This window comes from Mirounga angustirostris, unplaced genomic scaffold, assembly GCF_029215605.1.
Source record: "Mirounga angustirostris isolate CCGP_5_RB_7025 unplaced genomic scaffold, mMirAng1.0.hap1 SCAF_17, whole genome shotgun sequence".
NCBI lineage: Eukaryota > Metazoa > Chordata > Mammalia > Carnivora > Phocidae > Mirounga > Mirounga angustirostris.
In genome coordinates, this window is record NW_026991725.1 from 27205303 (window position 1) to 27224444 (window position 19142).

The 19142-nt window shown below is 41.8% G+C and overlaps 1 protein-coding gene and 1 non-coding gene across 8 annotated transcripts in view; one reads left to right on the forward strand and one right to left on the reverse strand.

The window, feature by feature from the left end:
• The first annotated feature begins 2852 nt into the window (after positions 1 to 2852).
• The window catches only part of ATP6V0A1 (ATPase H+ transporting V0 subunit a1), a 62574-nt gene continuing 46284 nt past the window's right edge, over positions 2853 to 19142 (forward strand). For 5 of the 7 annotated variants that reach the window (XM_045888897.3, XM_045888894.3, XM_045888896.3 and 2 more), the window contains exons 1-2: positions 2853 to 2979; positions 4980 to 5143. In XM_045888897.3, coding sequence (XP_045744853.1) covers positions 5027 to 5143 — 117 coding nt within the window. In that variant the 5' untranslated portion in view covers positions 2853 to 2979; positions 4980 to 5026. Of the gene's footprint in view, positions 2980 to 4772; positions 4797 to 4979; positions 5144 to 19142 lie in introns of those variants that run through there. The other 2 variants (XM_045888895.3, XM_064583097.1) reach the window with 2 other exon arrangements.
• Positions 16072 to 16180, reverse strand: LOC123854863 (U6 spliceosomal RNA). Its single transcript, XR_006793412.1, has one exon. It is a non-coding gene; the product is annotated as a U6 spliceosomal RNA (small nuclear RNA).

Here is a 19142-nt window from a genome sequence, read left to right on the forward strand (position 1 = left end):
CTGACTGAGCCAGTGAGGTGCCCCACACCATATCATCTATGAAATGGGAAAAATACTAGTATCTGCCTCCTAGTATTGTTATGAGAATTAAATGAATTCATATTTATAGAGCACTTAGAAAAGTGCCTGTCACATAGTAAGTATGAATATCTCTCTCTTATAATTATTGGAACTTTATTTCTCACCGAACTGTGAGCTCCTCGAAGATAGGAAGTGTGTCTATTTCATTTTTCCTATCCCGAGCAGCTAGCACCATGTTTGCCACACGTTAGGCCCTCAGCAAGCATTTGTTGCCTGAATGGCATTATTCAGGCTGTTTGAAATTCCATCTGGAAGCCTTGGAGAAGGGAGGTGGATGGAAAAATCGGTGTGAGTCCCACACATAGACATTTACACATGACAAGAAGCAGGACTGCCAAGGAAGAGAGCATGGAGGGAGTGGAACACTGGAGAAAGATTGATGGCAGGAGATGAAAGGAGCCAGAAAAGGAACTCTTGAGAGGATATACTTGCAAGGAAACCATGAAAAAAGAGAGTTCAAAGGGATTGAGGTGAGTCCAGATGAAAGACTGTCTTAAAGGTGGAGTGCAAAAAATGTGTGGTTAGCAAGTTGACTCTGAGGTTTAAAAAAAAAAAGTTTGTTTTTTTTTTTTTTAATCTCAGAGGAAGGAAATGACGTCATTGCGTAATAGTTTTCTAAAACTTGGCAGGCTTTCAAGTGTGGGTCTCTATCTGTCCTGCCAGGAAAGTTGAGACAGCTATGGGACATTGAAGATCACCGGAAAGGGGAGGATTTGGGCCTCTCCAAGGTGCTGCTTCTCAACTAAATCATAATGGGATCAAGTTATATCTTTACTCACAATAGGAGATAGAAAATTTAAATAAAACATCCATTTTTGCCTTCATTATTTCGTTTACACTGGTAAAGCAGCATTGATGATGATTTTTGCCAGGTAGACAAAATGATCAGCATCAGGTTTTTATCTGAAGTATCTCCCTCATTACACTGAATCTCAATAGGGTTCCATCACCCACAGAGCCTGAAAGACCAGTTTTCCGAGTTTTTCTTGACACAGCTCTGGTTACTACAAACGATTTGGGATCCTTACTCCTCCTTAGGAAGTTGATACCAGTATTTGAGAAAGGCGTTTTTATAAATAGTAGGTAGCACTGATGTAGGAAATGTTAGTGTTTGGAGCTGATGCCCAAGAAAGAATTCTTGAGACATCTTTGGTGCAAAAAGGTGGTTTTATTAAAGCACAGGGACAGGACCTATGGGCAGAAAGAGCTGCACTAGGTCATGAGGAGTGGCCTTTCAAGTTGGGGGTTAGGGATAGCGTTACGTCTTTAAGGAATTTGGAAGGAAGTTTCCAGGAATTTGAGGGGGCTAGTTATTGTTAGGAAAGGGTCATTTATTACTGTCTAATAAAACCTTAGTCATGAGACCCTTCAGATGTGTATTGGTGGGTCATATGCTTGGGGGATGATTGCCAACAAGTGTCTTGGGGGGTAGAGATAAAGGAGGTTGCCAAAGGAATTTTTATATGTTAAGGTAGATTTACAGGATCCTGGGGGTGGGGCTAAGATTGCCTTTTGCCCTTAGCAAGGTATTAACATCGAGGCAGCTGAGTTCCTAAAGGAATGTCACTCTGTCTCAGGGACTTGTCAGTGGGCTGTAGATAGTAAGGAAATTTAATTTTTCTTTTTTTTTTTTTTAAAGATTTTATTTATTTATTTATTGGAGAGCGGGCGAGAGAGAAACAGCATGAGAGAGGAGAGGGTCAGAGGGAGAGGCAGGCTCCCCACTGAGCTGGGAGCCCGATGTGGGACTCGATCCCAGGACCCTGGGATCATGACCTGAGCCGAAGGCAGTCGCTTAACCAACTGAGCCACCCAGGCGCCCGGAAATTTAATTTTTCTTTTGCCTTTTTTTCCCACATCAGCATTTTTTTTTTTTTTTTTTTTTTTTTTAGATTTTATTTGAGAGAGAGAGCACACAAACGGGGAGGGGCAGAGGCAGAGGGAGAAGCAGGCTACCTGCTGAGCAGGGAGCCCAACATGGGGCTCTATCCCCAGGCCCTGGGCTCAAGACCCTAGCTGAAGGCTTAATCGAGTTAGCCACCCAGGGGCCCCACTTTTGCGTTTTAAAAAACTTGTTATTCTTTAAAAATTTTTGAGGAATAGAAAACCCTTGGGTCAAATGGGCCTGCAGGAATCCACCGAACAAGATAAAACTTACTGTCACAACATAGGGTCTTATGGGGATTTTCCCACTAATTGGAGAAAAATTGACCCTGAACCCTTGCCAGAGGGACTTAACCAAGTACCTTTCTAAAAAGGGCTTTTCCACACTTAAGTGAACGAGCCCCTCTCTGTTCAAGGCTCTACTACGGATCTTAGGCGTTCCTCACTCAGGGGCTTAAATGTTCTCTTCTGTAAAATAAGGAAAAAGGGTGCGTGTGTAATGTAGAGGAGACTGGACTGTAAGCGCTTTTAATAAGCTCTCCAGCTTTCAGGTCATTTCATAATGTCTCCCCTTCCTTGATGTTACTTTCCTCGAGGAAAAAAAATTGTGAATTAATTTTTTGGATATGAAAAGAAAGAAAGCAGGCAGCCCAGCCTCGAGGGTGTTAGGGAGAAGGGATTAGGAAGGGCATACGGGCTGAGGTCCTCAAGCACCCGCCCAGCAGCCCGTCAGACACCCCGGTCCCACCGGCCTGGAGCCGCAGCCGCGGGAACAAGATGGCGTCAGCACTCAGGGTCTTGCCCGCGCCCCCGCGACTCTGCAGTGCGGCAGCCGACCCAGGCCTCACCCCATTGGCTGACTGCAATGAGGTCATCTTGGGGGCGGAGCCGGTGGCTGCGCGGGGGCAGGGCTTTGCGGACGCACGCACGTCGAGCGCTGATGTCCCGAGCCGCTGAGGCTGCGGGCTTGGTCTGGGGCTGCTGCTTTGGTTGCGGCCCGGTCGGGGGCTGAAGGTGAGCGGGGCATGTAGGTACAGTGCGGCAGGGAGAGGCCTCGGAAGGGCATGGGAAATCCTTCTAATAGCCTACTTGTCAAAGGAATTAACAGAGATCTTAGGTCTCTGAGAGGAAATGGGGGTTCGCCCCTCTTCGGGCACCCCTCCTGTGGGCAGAGGAATCGGAGATTCACTCCTCTTTGGAGGCCCTCAACCCTTCCCCCATTTAAGGCGTAGGCGGAGGAACAGAAGGTTATTAGGTAGGCAGAAGAATTTGGGGGGCTTCTTAAAGGGGCTCCCAATTTGATGATCCCTCCCCCCTCCCCCTTTAATCGCCACTTCTGGAGGTAGGTGTGCCTGGGCTCAGAGAATTCCTGCTTTCTCACTGGGTAGACAGGAAATAAAGCAGGTGAATTTGAATACCTCGTAGGAGGCGAGGACTGGATGACAATAGTGAGGCTGGACGCCGGGCGCTTTATTTGTACTCATCTTGTGTAGAATTACTGTTTCTTCATATTTTGTTTTGTGACATCCTCTCATCCCTGAATCGCTTTGGCCTGTTTAGTTTTCTGTTTGGCTCCAGTGGGATAGAGATGTTCTAGGAGACTTGTAATCATTAAAGAACAGAAGGAGGGAGGCAACTCTGGAGGCTGTCATTACTGGCAGCCCCTGAACTGTGCTGATCAGGCATAATTTTACCTGCTTTAGAGGTTGTGGAATCTATTCTTGTTTGGGGGAAGATGTGGGAGGTTGGTAACAGCTGTTTTGGGTGATTCAGGTATAGACAATTTTAAAGGCAGGCTACATAATCTCTTGAGAAATCTTTGCTTATATCTGAGTGTTATTTTGCTGCCTTGCACAAAGGTTTTGTCATTCAGATTTCTCAAGATGTCTTCCAGCCTTGCAGAACAGTAACTCTTCCTTTGATGCCAGTTTCACCTATCATTATGGATGCCCTCATGATACTAAAAATACTGTACGGTTTGCTGAGTTTAGATAGGGTACAGTCTGTGCCTTACAATAGCTGATTGAGAATAAATAATTGCAGTTTCAGGACCACTGATAGCGCCATTGTCTTTCATACCGGGCAAGGATAAGACAGCCCTAAAAGGAAACCTTTATTGGCTCATGCATGAGAAGCTTTGACAGATGGAAGAATGTAATTAATCTTGAAGGTGGGGATAAGAAATTGAAAGCTATGGAGGTGGCAAGCTTATTCTCTGTGGTTTGATAAAACTGCTTTGTCATTATCAATGTATTCCTGTCATGCTGGACTTGAAATTGAGCTTAATTTGCAAGCTGGCTCTTTTTTTTTTTTTTTTAAGTAGGCTCCACACCCAACATGGGGCTTGAACTCATGACCCTGAGATCAAGAGTCACATGCTGTACTGACTGAACCAGCCAGGTGTCCCGCCCCCCCCCCCCCCCCCCCCCGTTTTTTTGAGATAATGCTGATGCATTTAGATTCCTTAAGGAGAAAATGGTGTTTCCTGAGCAGTTAGAAGGTTAAACCCTTTAAGGTATCCATAGCTGTAGCGTAGTGCTGGGACTCCAACAGTTAGAAATGGGCAATAGCGGGTAGAAAACTAGTCTCCACGGAGACATCCTTTATGAGAGGGTAATCTAGGTCTCTTCCGTGTGTTTCCTGACACAAGCCAAAAAAAGGTCAAGCAGTGTGAATGTCACTGCCTCATAATACCCTGTCCAGGGTATTTAAAGAGCTGTTTGTGAATCCCAGTTCTGTTTTTAACTGGATACATTCTTATGTATTGAGATGCCCCAAAATATTGTCATTTGATCCTGATGTTGACTGTGAAGGAAGTGGCTTTTCATCAGGTACTCTGTGGGAGGGGATTTAGTAACAGCCTTTTGCAATTTCTCCTTTCTCTCCTTCTAAACAGAATGTTAAAGATCTGTCTGCATGGGATGGAAGATATGAAATGCAAAACAAAAGAGCCTTACTGTTGTGGTGTTTGCTCTTAGCTCTTTTGGTAATGCAGTTTTCTCTTTTTGCTTTAGGTTGGAGAGAAATCCAGGTACTCTGTTGAGTGGTACTTTCTGCCACCATGGGGGAGCTTTTCCGGAGTGAGGAGATGACGTTGGCCCAGCTTTTTCTACAGTCAGAAGCTGCTTATTGTTGCGTCAGTGAATTAGGAGAATTGGGAAAGGTTCAGTTTCGTGATGTAAGTAGTTGTGGGGCTGCTTCTTGAATACCACTGAACTCTGTTTTTCTTGTCAGGGCCAATTGCCTTATAATGAATGTTTTGCTTTTTATTTGCAAAAATAGCATAGCACTGGCTTACTGTTGGTAGAGTGTACATTTCGAGTTGTCTCTAGAGGTGAGAATGTTTTGTGTCAATCTTTCCATGATTTTACTAGCTCCCTCTTTGAGAATAATCCTAAGCAGTCTCAAGGTAATTGCTTGAGATACAGGTAGAGAACACCAAGCTAACCTTTTCAAAGCTTACACTTTGCTTTTGGCCTCTTTAACACCCGTAGCAGGTTATTAAAAAAAAAGTCATAGCTCTTCCATACAATAGGATGTGTTTATTGCAAAATCTGATGCATCCCATTACAGATGTGTAAGTAAGCATATACTAAATACCCATTATTTTGAAGCATTATGCTGAGCACTTGGAGAAGATATCAAAAGAAAATCAACAGTATAAGAGTATAAAAAAGTATGCCCTCGGGGCGCCTGGGTGGCTCAGTTGTTAAGCGTCTGCCTTCGGCTCAGGTCATGATTCCAGGTCCTGGGATCGAGCCCCACATCGGGCTCCCTGCTCCGCGGGAAGCCTGCTTCTCCCTCTCCCACTCCCCCTGCTTGTGTTCCCTCTCTCGCTGTCTCTGTCAAATAAATAAATAAAATCTTTAAAAAAAAAAAAAAGTATGCCCTCTTGGGCTTACAGTCTGTTCAGGAAGGCACAATATACACTGCTGAAAGGAGGAAGGAGTTAACAATTCCCTAATTACACAATCTCGAAGTTCCATGTACTCCCACTAATAGCATTCATTGTAGCTGTGATTTTACATTCATCATTGTTAGTAATTGATTAGTCTTTCTCTTCTACTGTGATCTTAGGACCATGAAGACAGAGACGATCATTGTATCCTTAGTGTCCACATACAAGATACTCAATCAGCTTTTGTTGGAATGAATGGATGAAAGAGGAGTGGTCAGAAAGGGTCGGGATTAATCAATATTGGCTTCCTGAAATTGGCACGCTGAAATTATATGAATATAATCTGGTGACCTAGTACATTCCTTATTCTCTTTGAATTTTTTTATACCTTCTTTCTTCGAATGTTCTCTTGTCTGACTCTGATTCCTTCTCTGACCTTTCTGAGGACTCACTGCCATCTTCCTCTAGCCTCTCTTTTATGGTCTCCACCATGGCCTTCTGTGTCTGTTACCCAAGCTCTCTCCTCTGCTCTCTCTGGATAAGCTTCTCCATACCCTCATCTTCCTTTATCACCTTTGTTGATGATCTCATCTATTCTCAAATCTTCCATCTTTATTCAGTGAGTTCCAAATCTGTATCTCTGGCCCTGACAGCTCCCAAACACCATCTTTAAATTTACAACTCTGTAAGAATTTTATCATTACTGCTTCTCCTGGTAGCATGTCTAAATCCCACCGCCTTACCTTTTCCCAAACTATTTTTTTTTAAAGATTTTATTTATTTATTTGACAGAGAGAGGTATAGTGAGAGGGAACACAAGCAGGGGGAGTGGGAGAGGGAGAAGCAGGCTTCCCGCGGAGCAGGGAGCCCAATGCAGGGCTTGATCCCAGGACCCTGGGATGACCTGAGCCGAAGGCAGACGCTTAAGGACTGAGTCACCCAGGCGCTCCCCCAAACTATTTCTTCATCCCGACCTCCTAAATTTGAGCTAATGCATCGATATTCTTCCAGTTTTCTAGAGTTGAGACCTAAATCAAACCTAAGTCACCCTTAATTTGCAGTCCTTCATTTGGTCCTATGGTGTCTTCCCCCTCCTAACACCCAGTATCTATTCAGCATTCTTAATCTTTACTTAAGATGTATTGCAATCATACAAAAAAATATAGGAAATAATATAATGAATACATGTGTTTCTGCTAACATTCCACATATAATTGAAGGCTCCTGTGTATCCTTCCTCCATGCTATTTCTCTTCCCACCTCCGCAGGGGTAACCTCTGCAGTGATTTTTGCCTTTTTTTTTTTTTTTTTAAGTAAGCTCTGTGCCTAATATGGGGCTTGAACTCATGACCCCAAGACCAAGAGTAGCATGCTCTACCCCCAGTTTTTGCTTTTATCATTCCCATGTGTTTTTATTTTTTACTTTTTCTGTGTGTGTATATATATCACTAAATAATCATACATACTAGTATGATTTTACATGTTTTAAAACTAGATGCATGGTATATTGTATATATCCTTCAGCATTTTGCCTTTTATTTTATTTATTTATTTATTTATTTTAAGATTTTATTTTTTTTTTTTAAGATTTTATTTATTCATTTATTTGAGAGAGTGAGAGAGAGAGAGAGAGAGCACACGAGAGAGGGGAGGGTCAGAGGGAGAAGCAGACTCCCTGCTGAGCAGGGAGCCCGATGCGGGACTCGATCCCGGGACTCCAGGATCATGACCTGAGCCGAAGGCAGTCGCTTAACCAACTGAGCCACCCAGGCGCCCTTAAGATTTTATTTATTTATTTGACAGAGACAGAGATAGCGAGAGCAGGAACACAAGCAGCAGGAGTGGGAGAGGGAGAAGCAGGCTTCCCCCCGAGGAGGGAGCCCGATGTGGGGCTTGATCCCAGGACCCTGGGATCATGACCTGAGCGGAAGGCAGATGCTTAACAACTGAGCCACCCAGGCGCCCTATTTTTTTTGTTTGTTTGTTTAAAGATTTTTATTTGAGACAGAGTATAAACGGGGAGAGGCAGATAGAGAGGGTGAAGAAGACTCCCCGCTGAGCTGGGAGCCTGACATGGGGCTCGATCCCAGGACCTGGAGATCATGACCTGAGCTGAAGGCAGACTCTTAACCATCTGAGCCACCCAGGCATTGCACTTTTTAAATTTGTGAGATTTGGCCATTTGATATAGGTAATGCTAGTTCACTTCTTTATTTTTTATTTTTATTATTTTTTACAGATTTTATTTATTTAGGGGTGCCTGGGTGGCTCAGTCGTTAAGCATCTGCCTTTTGCTCAGGTCATGATCCCAGGGTCCTGGGATCGAGCCCCACATCAGGCTCCCTGCTCTGCGGAAAGCCTTCTTCTCTCTCTCCCACTCCCCCTACTTGTGTTCCTTCTCTCTCTGTGTCTCTCTCTGTCAAATAAATAAATAAAATCTTAAAAAAAAAAGATTTTATTTATTTATTCATGAGAGACAGAGAGAGAGGCAGAGGAAGAGGGAGAAGCAGGCTTCCCGCAGAGCAGGGAGCCTGATGTGGAACTCGATACCCAGACCCCAGGATCACGACCTGAATGGAAGGCAGGCAGACAAAGGCAGGCAGACGCTTAACCACTTAACTTACTGAGCCATCCAGGCGCCCTAGTTCATTTCTTTAAATGGCTATGTAGTTATTTTATACACAGTCTATCATTTTTTCCTTCTGATGGATAGTTCTTTGCTATTACAGTGTTGCAGGGAAGATTCTTGTATATGTCTCCTGGTATACATGTGTGATAGTTTCTCCAGGGCAGTGGTTCTCAAACATTTTGGTCTAAGGGCCTCTTTACACTCTGAAAATATGACTGAGGACCCCAAAGACCTTTTATGTGATTTATAACTATCAATATTTATTGTATGAGATATGCTTCAAATACTTATTTTTTTAAAAAATCACAATAATAAACCCGCTATGTGTTATAAATAACATTTTTATGAACAATAACTACACTTTCCAAAATAGAAAAAAAAATAGAGAAGAGTGGCATTGCTTTTACATTTTTGAAAATCTCTTTAATGTCTGAATTAATAGAAGAGAGCTGGATTCTCGTATCTGCTTCTGCAGTTATCTGGCTGTGACGTATACCATGAGCCTCTGGAAAACTTCACTGAACACTCATGGGAGAGTGAGGATGAAAAAGGCAAATGATGTTCTAGTGTTGCTATGTAGAGTCTCGATCTCACGGACTTGCTGCTGCTTCAGGGATTATAACTAAGAAGGGCATTGCTGAGTATGGTGTGTCTCTTTAACTGTTAGGTGTTGTCAACGTGTACTTGACAGTGTAGAACCTGTTCAAACTTCTGTTGCTGGTTGAGAGTTCCTGTCACTTTACTTATGTCAATACCTCTGTGCTCAAGCTTAAAGGAATTTGCCGACATGATGGGTGTGAAGTGCTGTATTTTTTGTTTTAATTTGCATTTTCTTGATTAGTACCCTGGGTATCTTTTTATCTGTTTATTGGGCATCATGGGTTTCATTTTCCATGAATGTATTGTCCCTGTCATCTGCTTGTTTTTCTGTTGGGTTGCTTGTCTTTCTTGTTGACTTGTAAAATATGTAAAAGTTCTTCATGTATTCTGGAAGCTAATCTTTTTCTGATCCTTTACTGATAACTTGGCTTGTCTTTTCCCTTTGTTTATGGTATATGTTGTCACAAAATTCATTGTTTTGCTCATCAGTATTTTTTGCCGTAAATATTTATTTTGAAATATTTCAAGGCTGAATACTCTCCTGTAGATTCACCAGTTGTTAACATTTTGCTACCTTTGATATAATCTTTTTTACTGCACCATTGGAGAGTAGGCTGTTTCTGCCTTTCAAATCCTTATTCTTTTTTTTTTCCTACTTTGCCATATACATTAGGACTTTTACTAACATGTTGAAGAAGAGTAACGGCATACTAATACTGGTTAGGATTGTGGTCAGCTATATGTAACTGAAAACCCAAGTGATAGGGGTGTATTTTCTCATGTAACAGGAAGCCCAACTTCACACTATCATCAGTGCCCTAAGATCATTTTATATCTTTCTTTTTTTTTTTTTAAAGCAGGTGGGAAATGCGAACCACCCATTTTTTTTTTAAAGGTTCTCTTTATTTGAGAGACAGAGAGCGAGCGAGAGAGAGCACAGAGGGAGAGGGAGAGGGAGAAGCAGACTCCCCGCTGAGCAGGGAGCCCGATGTGAGACTCGATCCCAGGGCCCTGAGATCATGACCTGAGCCAAAGGCAGTTGCTTAACCGACTGAGCCCCCCAGGCACCCTCTGTATCTCTTTTTTGCCATCTTTAAGTATTTGGATTTTGTCCTTGTAGATGACCACCACAGCTCCAGGTATTACATTCATATTCGGGGCAAGAAGAAGTAAGTGAAGGGAAGAAGTACTTATATCAGGAGAAAAAAAAACCCTCAGAAATCCTCAGGAGACTTTCCTAATTTCTGTTGACCAGAATTATGGCATAGTCTAGCTGCAAGTGGGTCTGGGGAAAGTGGTTTTTCAACTGAGCAGTAACTGCCTTGAACAAAATTGGGATTTTTGTTAATAAGGAAGTAGGGCTACATATCTGTCACATGACATTTTTTTTTTTTAAAGATTTTATTTATTTATTTGACAGAGAGATAGAGAGCATAAGTCATCAGAGAGGCAGGCAGAGGGAGAGGGAGAAGCAGGCTCTCCGCTGAGCAGGGAGCCCGACATGGGGTTTGATCCCAAAGCTCTGGGATCATGACCTGAGCCAAAGGCAGCCACTTAACTGATTGGGCCACCCAGGTGCCCCTATCACATGGCATTCTTATCTATGCTCCTGACTTTAAGGGGAATCTTTTTAGTATTTCATAAATTAATTTTTATTAATTTTTTTTTAAGATTTTATTTATTTAATTGACAGAGAGAGACACAGCGAGAGAGGGAACACAAGCGGGGGGAGTGGGAGAGGGAGAAGCAGGCTTCCTGCTGAGCGGGGAGCCTGATGCGGGGCTCGATCCCAGGACCCCAGGATCATGACCTGAGCTGAAGGCAGACATTTAACGACTGAGCCACCCAGGCGCCCCAATTTTTATTAATTTTTTTAAGTAATCTCTAAACCCAATGTGGGGCTTGAACTCAATGACCCCGAGATCAAGAGTTGCATGCTCTTGTGACTGAACCAGCCAGGCACCCCAGTATTTGACAATTTAAGTAAGATGTTTACTCTTAAGTTTTTGGAAAATTCTATTAAATTATTCAGATTCCTTTCAATTTCTGATTTTATAGCCACAGATAATTGTGGAATTTTATGGGATGCCTTTTCTTCATTTATTGAGATTATCATGTTTTTTCCTTTAATCTGTTAATTTGGTAAATTACATATCCAGATTTCTTTCCTACAGTCCTTTTTAAACAGCATACTGAGATATAATTCACGTACCATATAATTTGTCCATTCGAAGTGTATAGTTCAATGATTTTTAGTATATACACAAGAGTTATACAACCATTACCACAGTCAGTTTTAGAATTTTTATTACCCTGAGAAGAAACCCTGAACCCATTAACAGTCGGCCCATTTCCTCTCAATCCCCTCCTCCCCCTTCCACCCCCTGACAGCCACTAATCTACTTTTTATTTCGGTGGGTTTGCGTATTCTGAACATTTCATGTCAATGGAATCATATAATATACAGTCTTTTGTGGCTGGCTTCTTTCATCTGGCATGTTTTCAAGGTTCATCCATGTTGCAGCTTGTATCTGTATTTTCTTTTTTGTATCTATTTTTCCTGTGAAAATGTGCACATATTAAATTGAATTTTAGGGGCGCCTGAGTGGCTCAGTCGGTTAAGCGGCTGCCTTCGGCTTGGGTCACGATCCCAGGGTCCTGGGATTGAATCCCATGTCAGGCTCCCTGCTCAGTGAGGAACCTGCTTCTCCCTCTCCCTCTGTCTCCCTGGTTGTGCTCTCACTCTGTCTCCGTCAAATGAACAAATAAAATAAAATAAAAATAAATAAATAAACAAATAAATAAAATGAATTTTAGTTTCAGATGTAAGAGAGAACTATAGAGTTGTTATCTATCTTCTCTGCAAAAGATACCACTCTGGGTTTTAGAGACACAATTGAATAAGACATTTTTCTCACTCAGCGTGTTCAAAATCTGTGACTCATCTGTCCCCTCATCCTCTCTTCTCTTTGAAATACTTCTTCTCTACTGTTCAATCCCTTACTGTCTAACACTTAAAATCACAAGGACAGTTTGCATTTTTTTGACTGATGGCATGTTGAGCATTTTACATTATTATTGTAGGCATTCCTCACAGCACCCCTGAGAAGTAGAACCTACTTTTGAAGAGTGGAACTTACCATTCTCATTTTCCCCACTAGAAACCTATGACATAGATGTAAATAGCTACCCAGAACACATAGATCTGTACCCCTGGACTGTCTGACTCTACTGCCTGTGTTCTTTTTAATTGAGATAGGCCAAAAAAGTCACCATTTCACAGTGTACAATTCATTGGTTTTTAGTGTATTCACAGGGTTGTGCAACCATCACCACTGTCTAATTCCAGAACATTTCATTACCCTCAAAAGAAGCCCTGTACCCATTAGCAGTCACTCCTCATGCCCTGGCCAACTACTTAATCTGTCTCTATGGATTTCCCTATTCTGGACATTAAACATAATTGGAATCATATGATATGTTGCCTTTTGTGTCTTGATTCTTTCACTTAGCGTATTGTTTTCAGGGTTCACCAATGTTGTAGCTTGTATTAGGACCTCATTCCTTTTTATGGCTGAATGATATTCCATCATATGTATAATACTGCTGTTTGTTTATTCATTTATCAGTTGATGAACATATTTGGGTAGTTTCCACTTTTTGACTCTTGTCAGTAATGCTTGCTGTAAGCATTTGTGTACAAATATTTGAGTTCTTATTTCCTTTGGGTATATACCTAAGGGTAGAATTACTGGGTTATATGGTAATTCTGTGTTTAATTTTTTGAGGAACCTCCAGACTGCTTTTCACAGCAGCCACACCCCTTTACATTCCCACCAGCAATGTACAGGGGTTCCCATCCTCACCAACACTTATTATTTTCCATTTAAAAAATTTTATTATAGGGGTGCCTGGGTGGCTCAGTCAGTTAAGCATCTGCCTTTGGCTCAGGTCATGATCTCAGGGTCCTGGGATCGAGCCCCACGTCGGGCTCCCTGCTCAGTGGGGAGTCTGCTTCTCTCTCTTCCTTTCCCTCTGCTCCCCCCGCCACTCGTACTCGCTCACTCTCTCTCAAATAAATAAATAAAATCTGGAAAAAAAATTAAAAATTTTATTATAGCCATCCTAATGACTATGAAGTTGTATCTCATAGTAGTTTTGCATTTCCCTCATGGCCAATTATGTGGAGCATCTTTTTATATGCTTATTGGCCATTTGTATAGTTGGTTTATTCTTATTCTTATTTTTTATTTATTTTTTATTTTTTTATTTTTATTATTATTATTTTTTAAGATTTTATTTATTTATTAATGAGAGACAGAGAGAGAGAGAGGCAGAGGGAGAAGCAGGCTCCCAAGGAGCAGAGAGCCCGATGCGGGACTCGATCCCAGGACCCTGGGATCATGACCTGAGCCGAAGGCAGATGCTTAACCATCTGAGCCACCCAGGCGCCCAGCTGTTTTTTTTTTTTTAATATAAAATCATCCTTGCAAACCTGGGTAAACGCAACTTGGTCATGAAGTGTATTTCAAAAAAATTTGGAGTGTCAGTTTCCTAATGTTGTATTAGGATTTTTTTCACTTATACGGTAGTCCCCCTCCTTATCCATGGAGGATATGTTCCAAGACCCACCTTGGGTGCCTGAAACCACAGATAGTACTAAACCCTATGTATGTATTTTTTGCTATACATATATACGTATGATAAAGTTTAGTTTATAAATTGGGCACAGTAAGAGATTGACACAACAGTAATAAAATAGAACAATTACACCAGTATACTGTGATGAAAGTTATGTGAATGTGGTCACTCTCTCTCAAAATATCTTATTGTACTGTACTCACCCTTTTTGTGAGGATGTGAGAGGATAAAATGCCTATGTGAGGAGACTCGGTGAGGTGAATGGTGTAGGCATGGTGATGCAGCGTGGAGCTACTATTGACTTTCTGACTATGTGTCAGAAGGAGGATCACTTGCTTCCAGACTACATTTGACTACAGGTAACTAAAACTGCGAATAAGGGGCGACTACTGTATCAATAAGTGATACTCGCTTGTATTGTCCTTTCTCAAACTGTTCTTATCTGGTATCAAGTTTTTACTGGCCAGTCTTACTTATTAGTTGAGGAGTGTTCCTTCATTTTTCCTCTTTGGAATAATTTTACAAAGATTTGGGCTTATCTAGTCTTTGAAAGATTAGTAGAAACTATCTTTAAACCTTCCAGGCCTGATGTTCTTTTTTCTTTATTATTTTTTTCTTTTTCAAGTAAGCTCTACACCCAACGTGGGGCTTGAACTCACAACCCTGAGATCAAGAGTTGCACATTCCAACGACTGAGCCAGCTAGGCGCCTCTAGGCCTGATTTTTTTTTTCTTTTTTTTTTTAAATTAACACATAATGTATTATTGCTTTCAGAGGTACAGGTCTGTGATTCATCAGTCTTATATAATACCTAGTGCTTATTAAATCACATGCCCTCTGTAATGTCCATCACCCAGTTATCCCATCCTTCCACCCATCTCCCCTCCAGCAACCCTCAGTTTGTTTCCTATGATTAAGAGTCTCTTGTGGTTTGTCTCCCTCTCTGGTTTCATCTTGTTTTATTTTTTCCTTTCTTCTCCTATGACCCTCTGTTTTGTTTCTTAAATTCCACGTATCAGTGAGATCATATGATAATTGTCTTTCTCTAATTGACTTATTTCGCTTAGCATAATACCCTCTAGTTCCGTTGCAAATGGCGAGATTTCATTTTTGATAGCTGTGTAATATTCCTGTATGTGTGTGTGCGCGCGCGCGCGCGTGTGTGTGTGTACACATATACCACATCTTTATCCATTCATCTGTTGATGGACATCTGGGCTCTTTCCATAGTTTGGCTATTGTGGACATTGCCGCTATAAACATTGGGGTGCAGGTACCCCTGCAGATCACTACATTTGTATCTATGGGGTAAATACCCAGTAGTGCAATTGCTGGGTTGTAGGGTAGCTCTATTTTCAACTTTTTGAGGAACCTCCATACTGTTTTCCAGAGTGGCCACACCAGCTTCCATTCCCACCAACAGTGTAAGAGGGTTCCCCTTTCTCAACACCCTTGCCAACATCTGTCATTTCCTGACTTGTTAATTTTAGCCATTCTGACTGGTGTGAGGTGGTATTTCATTGAGGTTTTGATTTGTATTTCCCGGATGCTAAGTGATGCTGAGCATTTTTTCATGTGTCTATTGGCCATTTGGATGTCTTCTTTGGAGAAATGTCTGTGCCCATTTCTTGATTGGATTTTTTGTTCCTTGGGTGTTGTTTGATGAGTTCTTTATAGATTTTCGATACTAGCCCTTTATCTGATAACTCATTTGCAAATATCTTCTCCCATTCTGTCAGTTGTCTTTTGGTTTTTTTGACTGTTTCCTTTGCTATGCAAAAGCTTTTTATCTTGACGAAGTCCCAATAGTTGATTGTTGCCTTTGTTTCCCTTGCCTTTGCAGACGTGTCTGGCAAGAAGTTGCTGCAGCCGAGGTCACAGAGGGTGCTGCCTGTGTTCTCTTCTAGGATTTTGATGGATTTAGGCCTGATATTTTTAAAAAATATTTTATTTATTTATTTGACAGAGTGAGACACAGTGAGAGAGGGAACAGAAGCAAGGGGAGTGGGAGAGGGAGAAACAGGCTTCCCGTGGAGCAGGGATCCCGATGCGGGGCTTGATCCCAGGACTCTGGGATCATGACCTGAGTCGAAGGCAGACGTTTAACAACTGAGCCACCCAGGTGCCCCAGGCCTGATGTTTTTAGATGGATATATTTTAGCCTTTGAAATTTCTTTACTGATTATAGGCTTATTTTGTTTTTTTCTTTCTTGTCAGTTTTGATAAGTTATATTTTTCTAGAAAATCGTTGTAATCCAAAGTTTCTGAGAAGTTATTGGCATAATGCTCATTTTAGTATTTTTAAAAATCTCCATCTATAGTTGCCTATTTATTTTTTTGTTATATGGAGCACTTTGTGAATTTGTGCATCATCCGTGTGCAGGGGCCATGCTAATCTTCTCTGTATCGTTCCATTTTTTTCTTTTTGCGTATGTGCTGCCAAAGCAAGCACTGTAGTTGCCTTTTTAAATTCTTATATTTAGGGGCGCCTGAGTGGCTCAGTCGTTAAGCGTCTGCCTTCGGCTCAGGTCATGATCTCAGGGTCCTGGGATCGAGCCCCGCATCGAGCCCCGCATCGGGCTCCCTGCTCGGCGGGAAGCCTGCTTCCCCTCCCCCTGCTTGTGCTCTCTCTCTTGCTGTGTCTCTCTCTGTCAAATAAATAAATAAAATCTTTAAAAAAAATAAAAATAAAAAAAATAAATTCTTATATTTACTTATGCCTTCCCTTAGTCTTATAAAGTTTTGTCTATTTTGTCTTTTTATTTATTTATTTTAAGACTTTATTTATTTATTTGACAGGGAGAGAGATATTGAGAGAGAGCACAAGCAGAGGGAGGGGCAGAGGAAGAGGGAGAAGCACACTCCCTGATGAGCAGGGAGCCCGAAGCGGGGCTCCATCCCAGGCCCCTGGGATCATGACCCAAGCCGAAGGCAGACACTTAAAACCAACTGAGCCATCCAGGCGCTTCTATTTTATCTTTTTAAATAACCAGCTTTTAGAAAATAATAAAATAAAAAATGTAACAAAACCAAAAACAGCTTTTGGTTTGGTGGATCTTCTCTCGGACTTTCATTCATTTCTGCTGTTTGTTGTTTTCTGCTTTCTGTTACCTTGTTCTCACTTCTTGAACACTTAGCACATTCATTTTTAGTCTTTTCTATTACATGCATTTAAGGCTATAAATTTCCTTTTTTTTTTTTTTTAAGATTTATTTATTTTAGAGAGGGAAGGGAGGAGGGGCAGAGAGAGAGTTTCAAACAGACTCCATGCCGAGCACGGAGCCCAGCGCAGGACTCAATCTCACAACCCTGAGATCACAACCTGAGCTGAAACCAAGAGTCGAATGCTTAACCGACTATGCCACCTGGGCACCCCTGAATTTGCTTTTAAATAGTACTTCAGCTGCGTCCCACAAAGTTTGGTCTTTACATTAAAAAAAAAAAATTTAAGTAGGCTCCATGCCAAATGTGGGGCTTGAACTCACAACCCCAAGATCAAGAGTCACATGCTCCACCAACTGAGGCAGCCAGGCGCCTGATCTTTACATTTTCATTATCATTCCATTCCAGATATTTTAAGAATTTCTTTTTTTTAAATAATTCTCTTTCTTTTTAATTTTAAAGATTTTATTTATTTATTTTAGAGAGAGAGCGTGAGCAGGGGGAGGAGCAGAGTAGGGGGGAGAGGGAGAAAGAATCTGAAGCAGACTCCATGTTGAGCGCACCTGTGGGGCTCGATCTCACAACCTCAAGATCATGAACTGAGCTGAAACCAAGAGTAGGACACCTAACAACTGAGCCACCCAGATGCCCTTAAGAATTTTATTATGATTTCTTCTTTGAGTCATGAATTATTTAGGACTATTTTAGAATTTCCAAATACATTGTTTAGGTTGTGTTTTTGTTTTTTTTTTTAATTAATCTAGAGAGAGAGTGCATGCACAGAGCCAGGGGGGTAGGGCCAGAGGGAGAGGGAGAAAGAGCCTTTTTAAAAAAAGATTTTATTTTATTTATTTATTTATTTATTTATTTATTTATTTAAGATTTTATTTATTTGAGACAGAGAGAATGAGAGAGAGAGAGCACATGAGGGGGGGGGGTCAGAGGGAGCAGCAGACTCCCCGCTGAGCAGGGAGCCCGATGCAGGACTCGATCCAGGGACTCCAGGATCATGACCTGAGCCGAAGGCAGTCACTTAACCAACTGAGCCACCCAGGTGCCCTATTTATTTATTTTAGTGAGAGAGTAAGAGAATATGCTAAAAGGATTTTATTTAATTTAGAGAGAGAGTGAGAGAGTATGCGCGGGGCGAGGGGCAGAGGGAGAAGGAGAATCCCAAGCAGATTCCACACTGAGCGTGGAGCCCAATGCGGGGTTTGATCGCACAACCCCGAGATTACAACCTGAGCTGAAATCAAGAGTCGTACACTGCACCAACTGAGCCATCCGGGTGCCCTGGGACAAAGAGAGTCTTAAGCAGTGCAGAGCCCTGTGTGGGGCTTGTTGAGATCATGACCTGAGCTGAAACGAAGAGTTGGCCGCTCAACCAACTGTGCAACCCAGGCCACCCTAGGTTGTATTTTTGATAGTGATTTCTTTTTTTTTTTTTAAGATTTATTTATTTATTTATTTGAGAGAGAGAAAGTGAGAGAGCACGTGTGCACTAGTGGGGGAAGGGGCAGAGGGAGAGAATCTTCAAGCAGACTCCCCGCTGAGCAGGGAGACAGATGGGGCTCAATCTCACAACCTTGAGATCATGAGCTGAGCTGAAACCAAGATTTGGATGCTTAACCGACTGAGCCACCCAGGTGCCCCTTGATATTGATTTCTAACTTAATTGCATTATCATAGAACATTATTTGTATAGTAAAGATCTTTACTGAGATTTGCTATATGGCCTATTTTGTGGTCAGTTTTCATAATTCTTAGAGAACTGTTGGATGCTGGGATAAAAAAATTGTGTGTATGTATATATATTTTAGATTAAGCTTATTAATTAGGTTGTTCACATTTTCTCTGTCCTTACTAATGTTTGGTAGACTCGATGTATCAGTAATTTATTTTTTTTTTAAAGATTTTATTTATTTATTTGAGAGAGAGAGAATGAGAGAGAGCGAGTACATGAGAGGGGGGAGGGTCAGAGGGAGAAGCAGACTCCCTGCCGAGCAGGGAGCCCGATGCGGGACTCGATCCTGGGACTCTGGGATCATGACTTGAGCCGAAGGCAGTCGCTTAACCAACTGAGCCACCCAGGCGCCCTGTATCAGTAATTTAAAATTGTATTTAAAATTTTCCACTACATAGACAGATTTGTCAGTGTCTCCTTGTGGTTCTGTTAATTTCTGTTGGAAATATTTTGAGGATGCCTTGCCCAAATATTTTGGGATGCCTTACCTGACACTGGCTGCA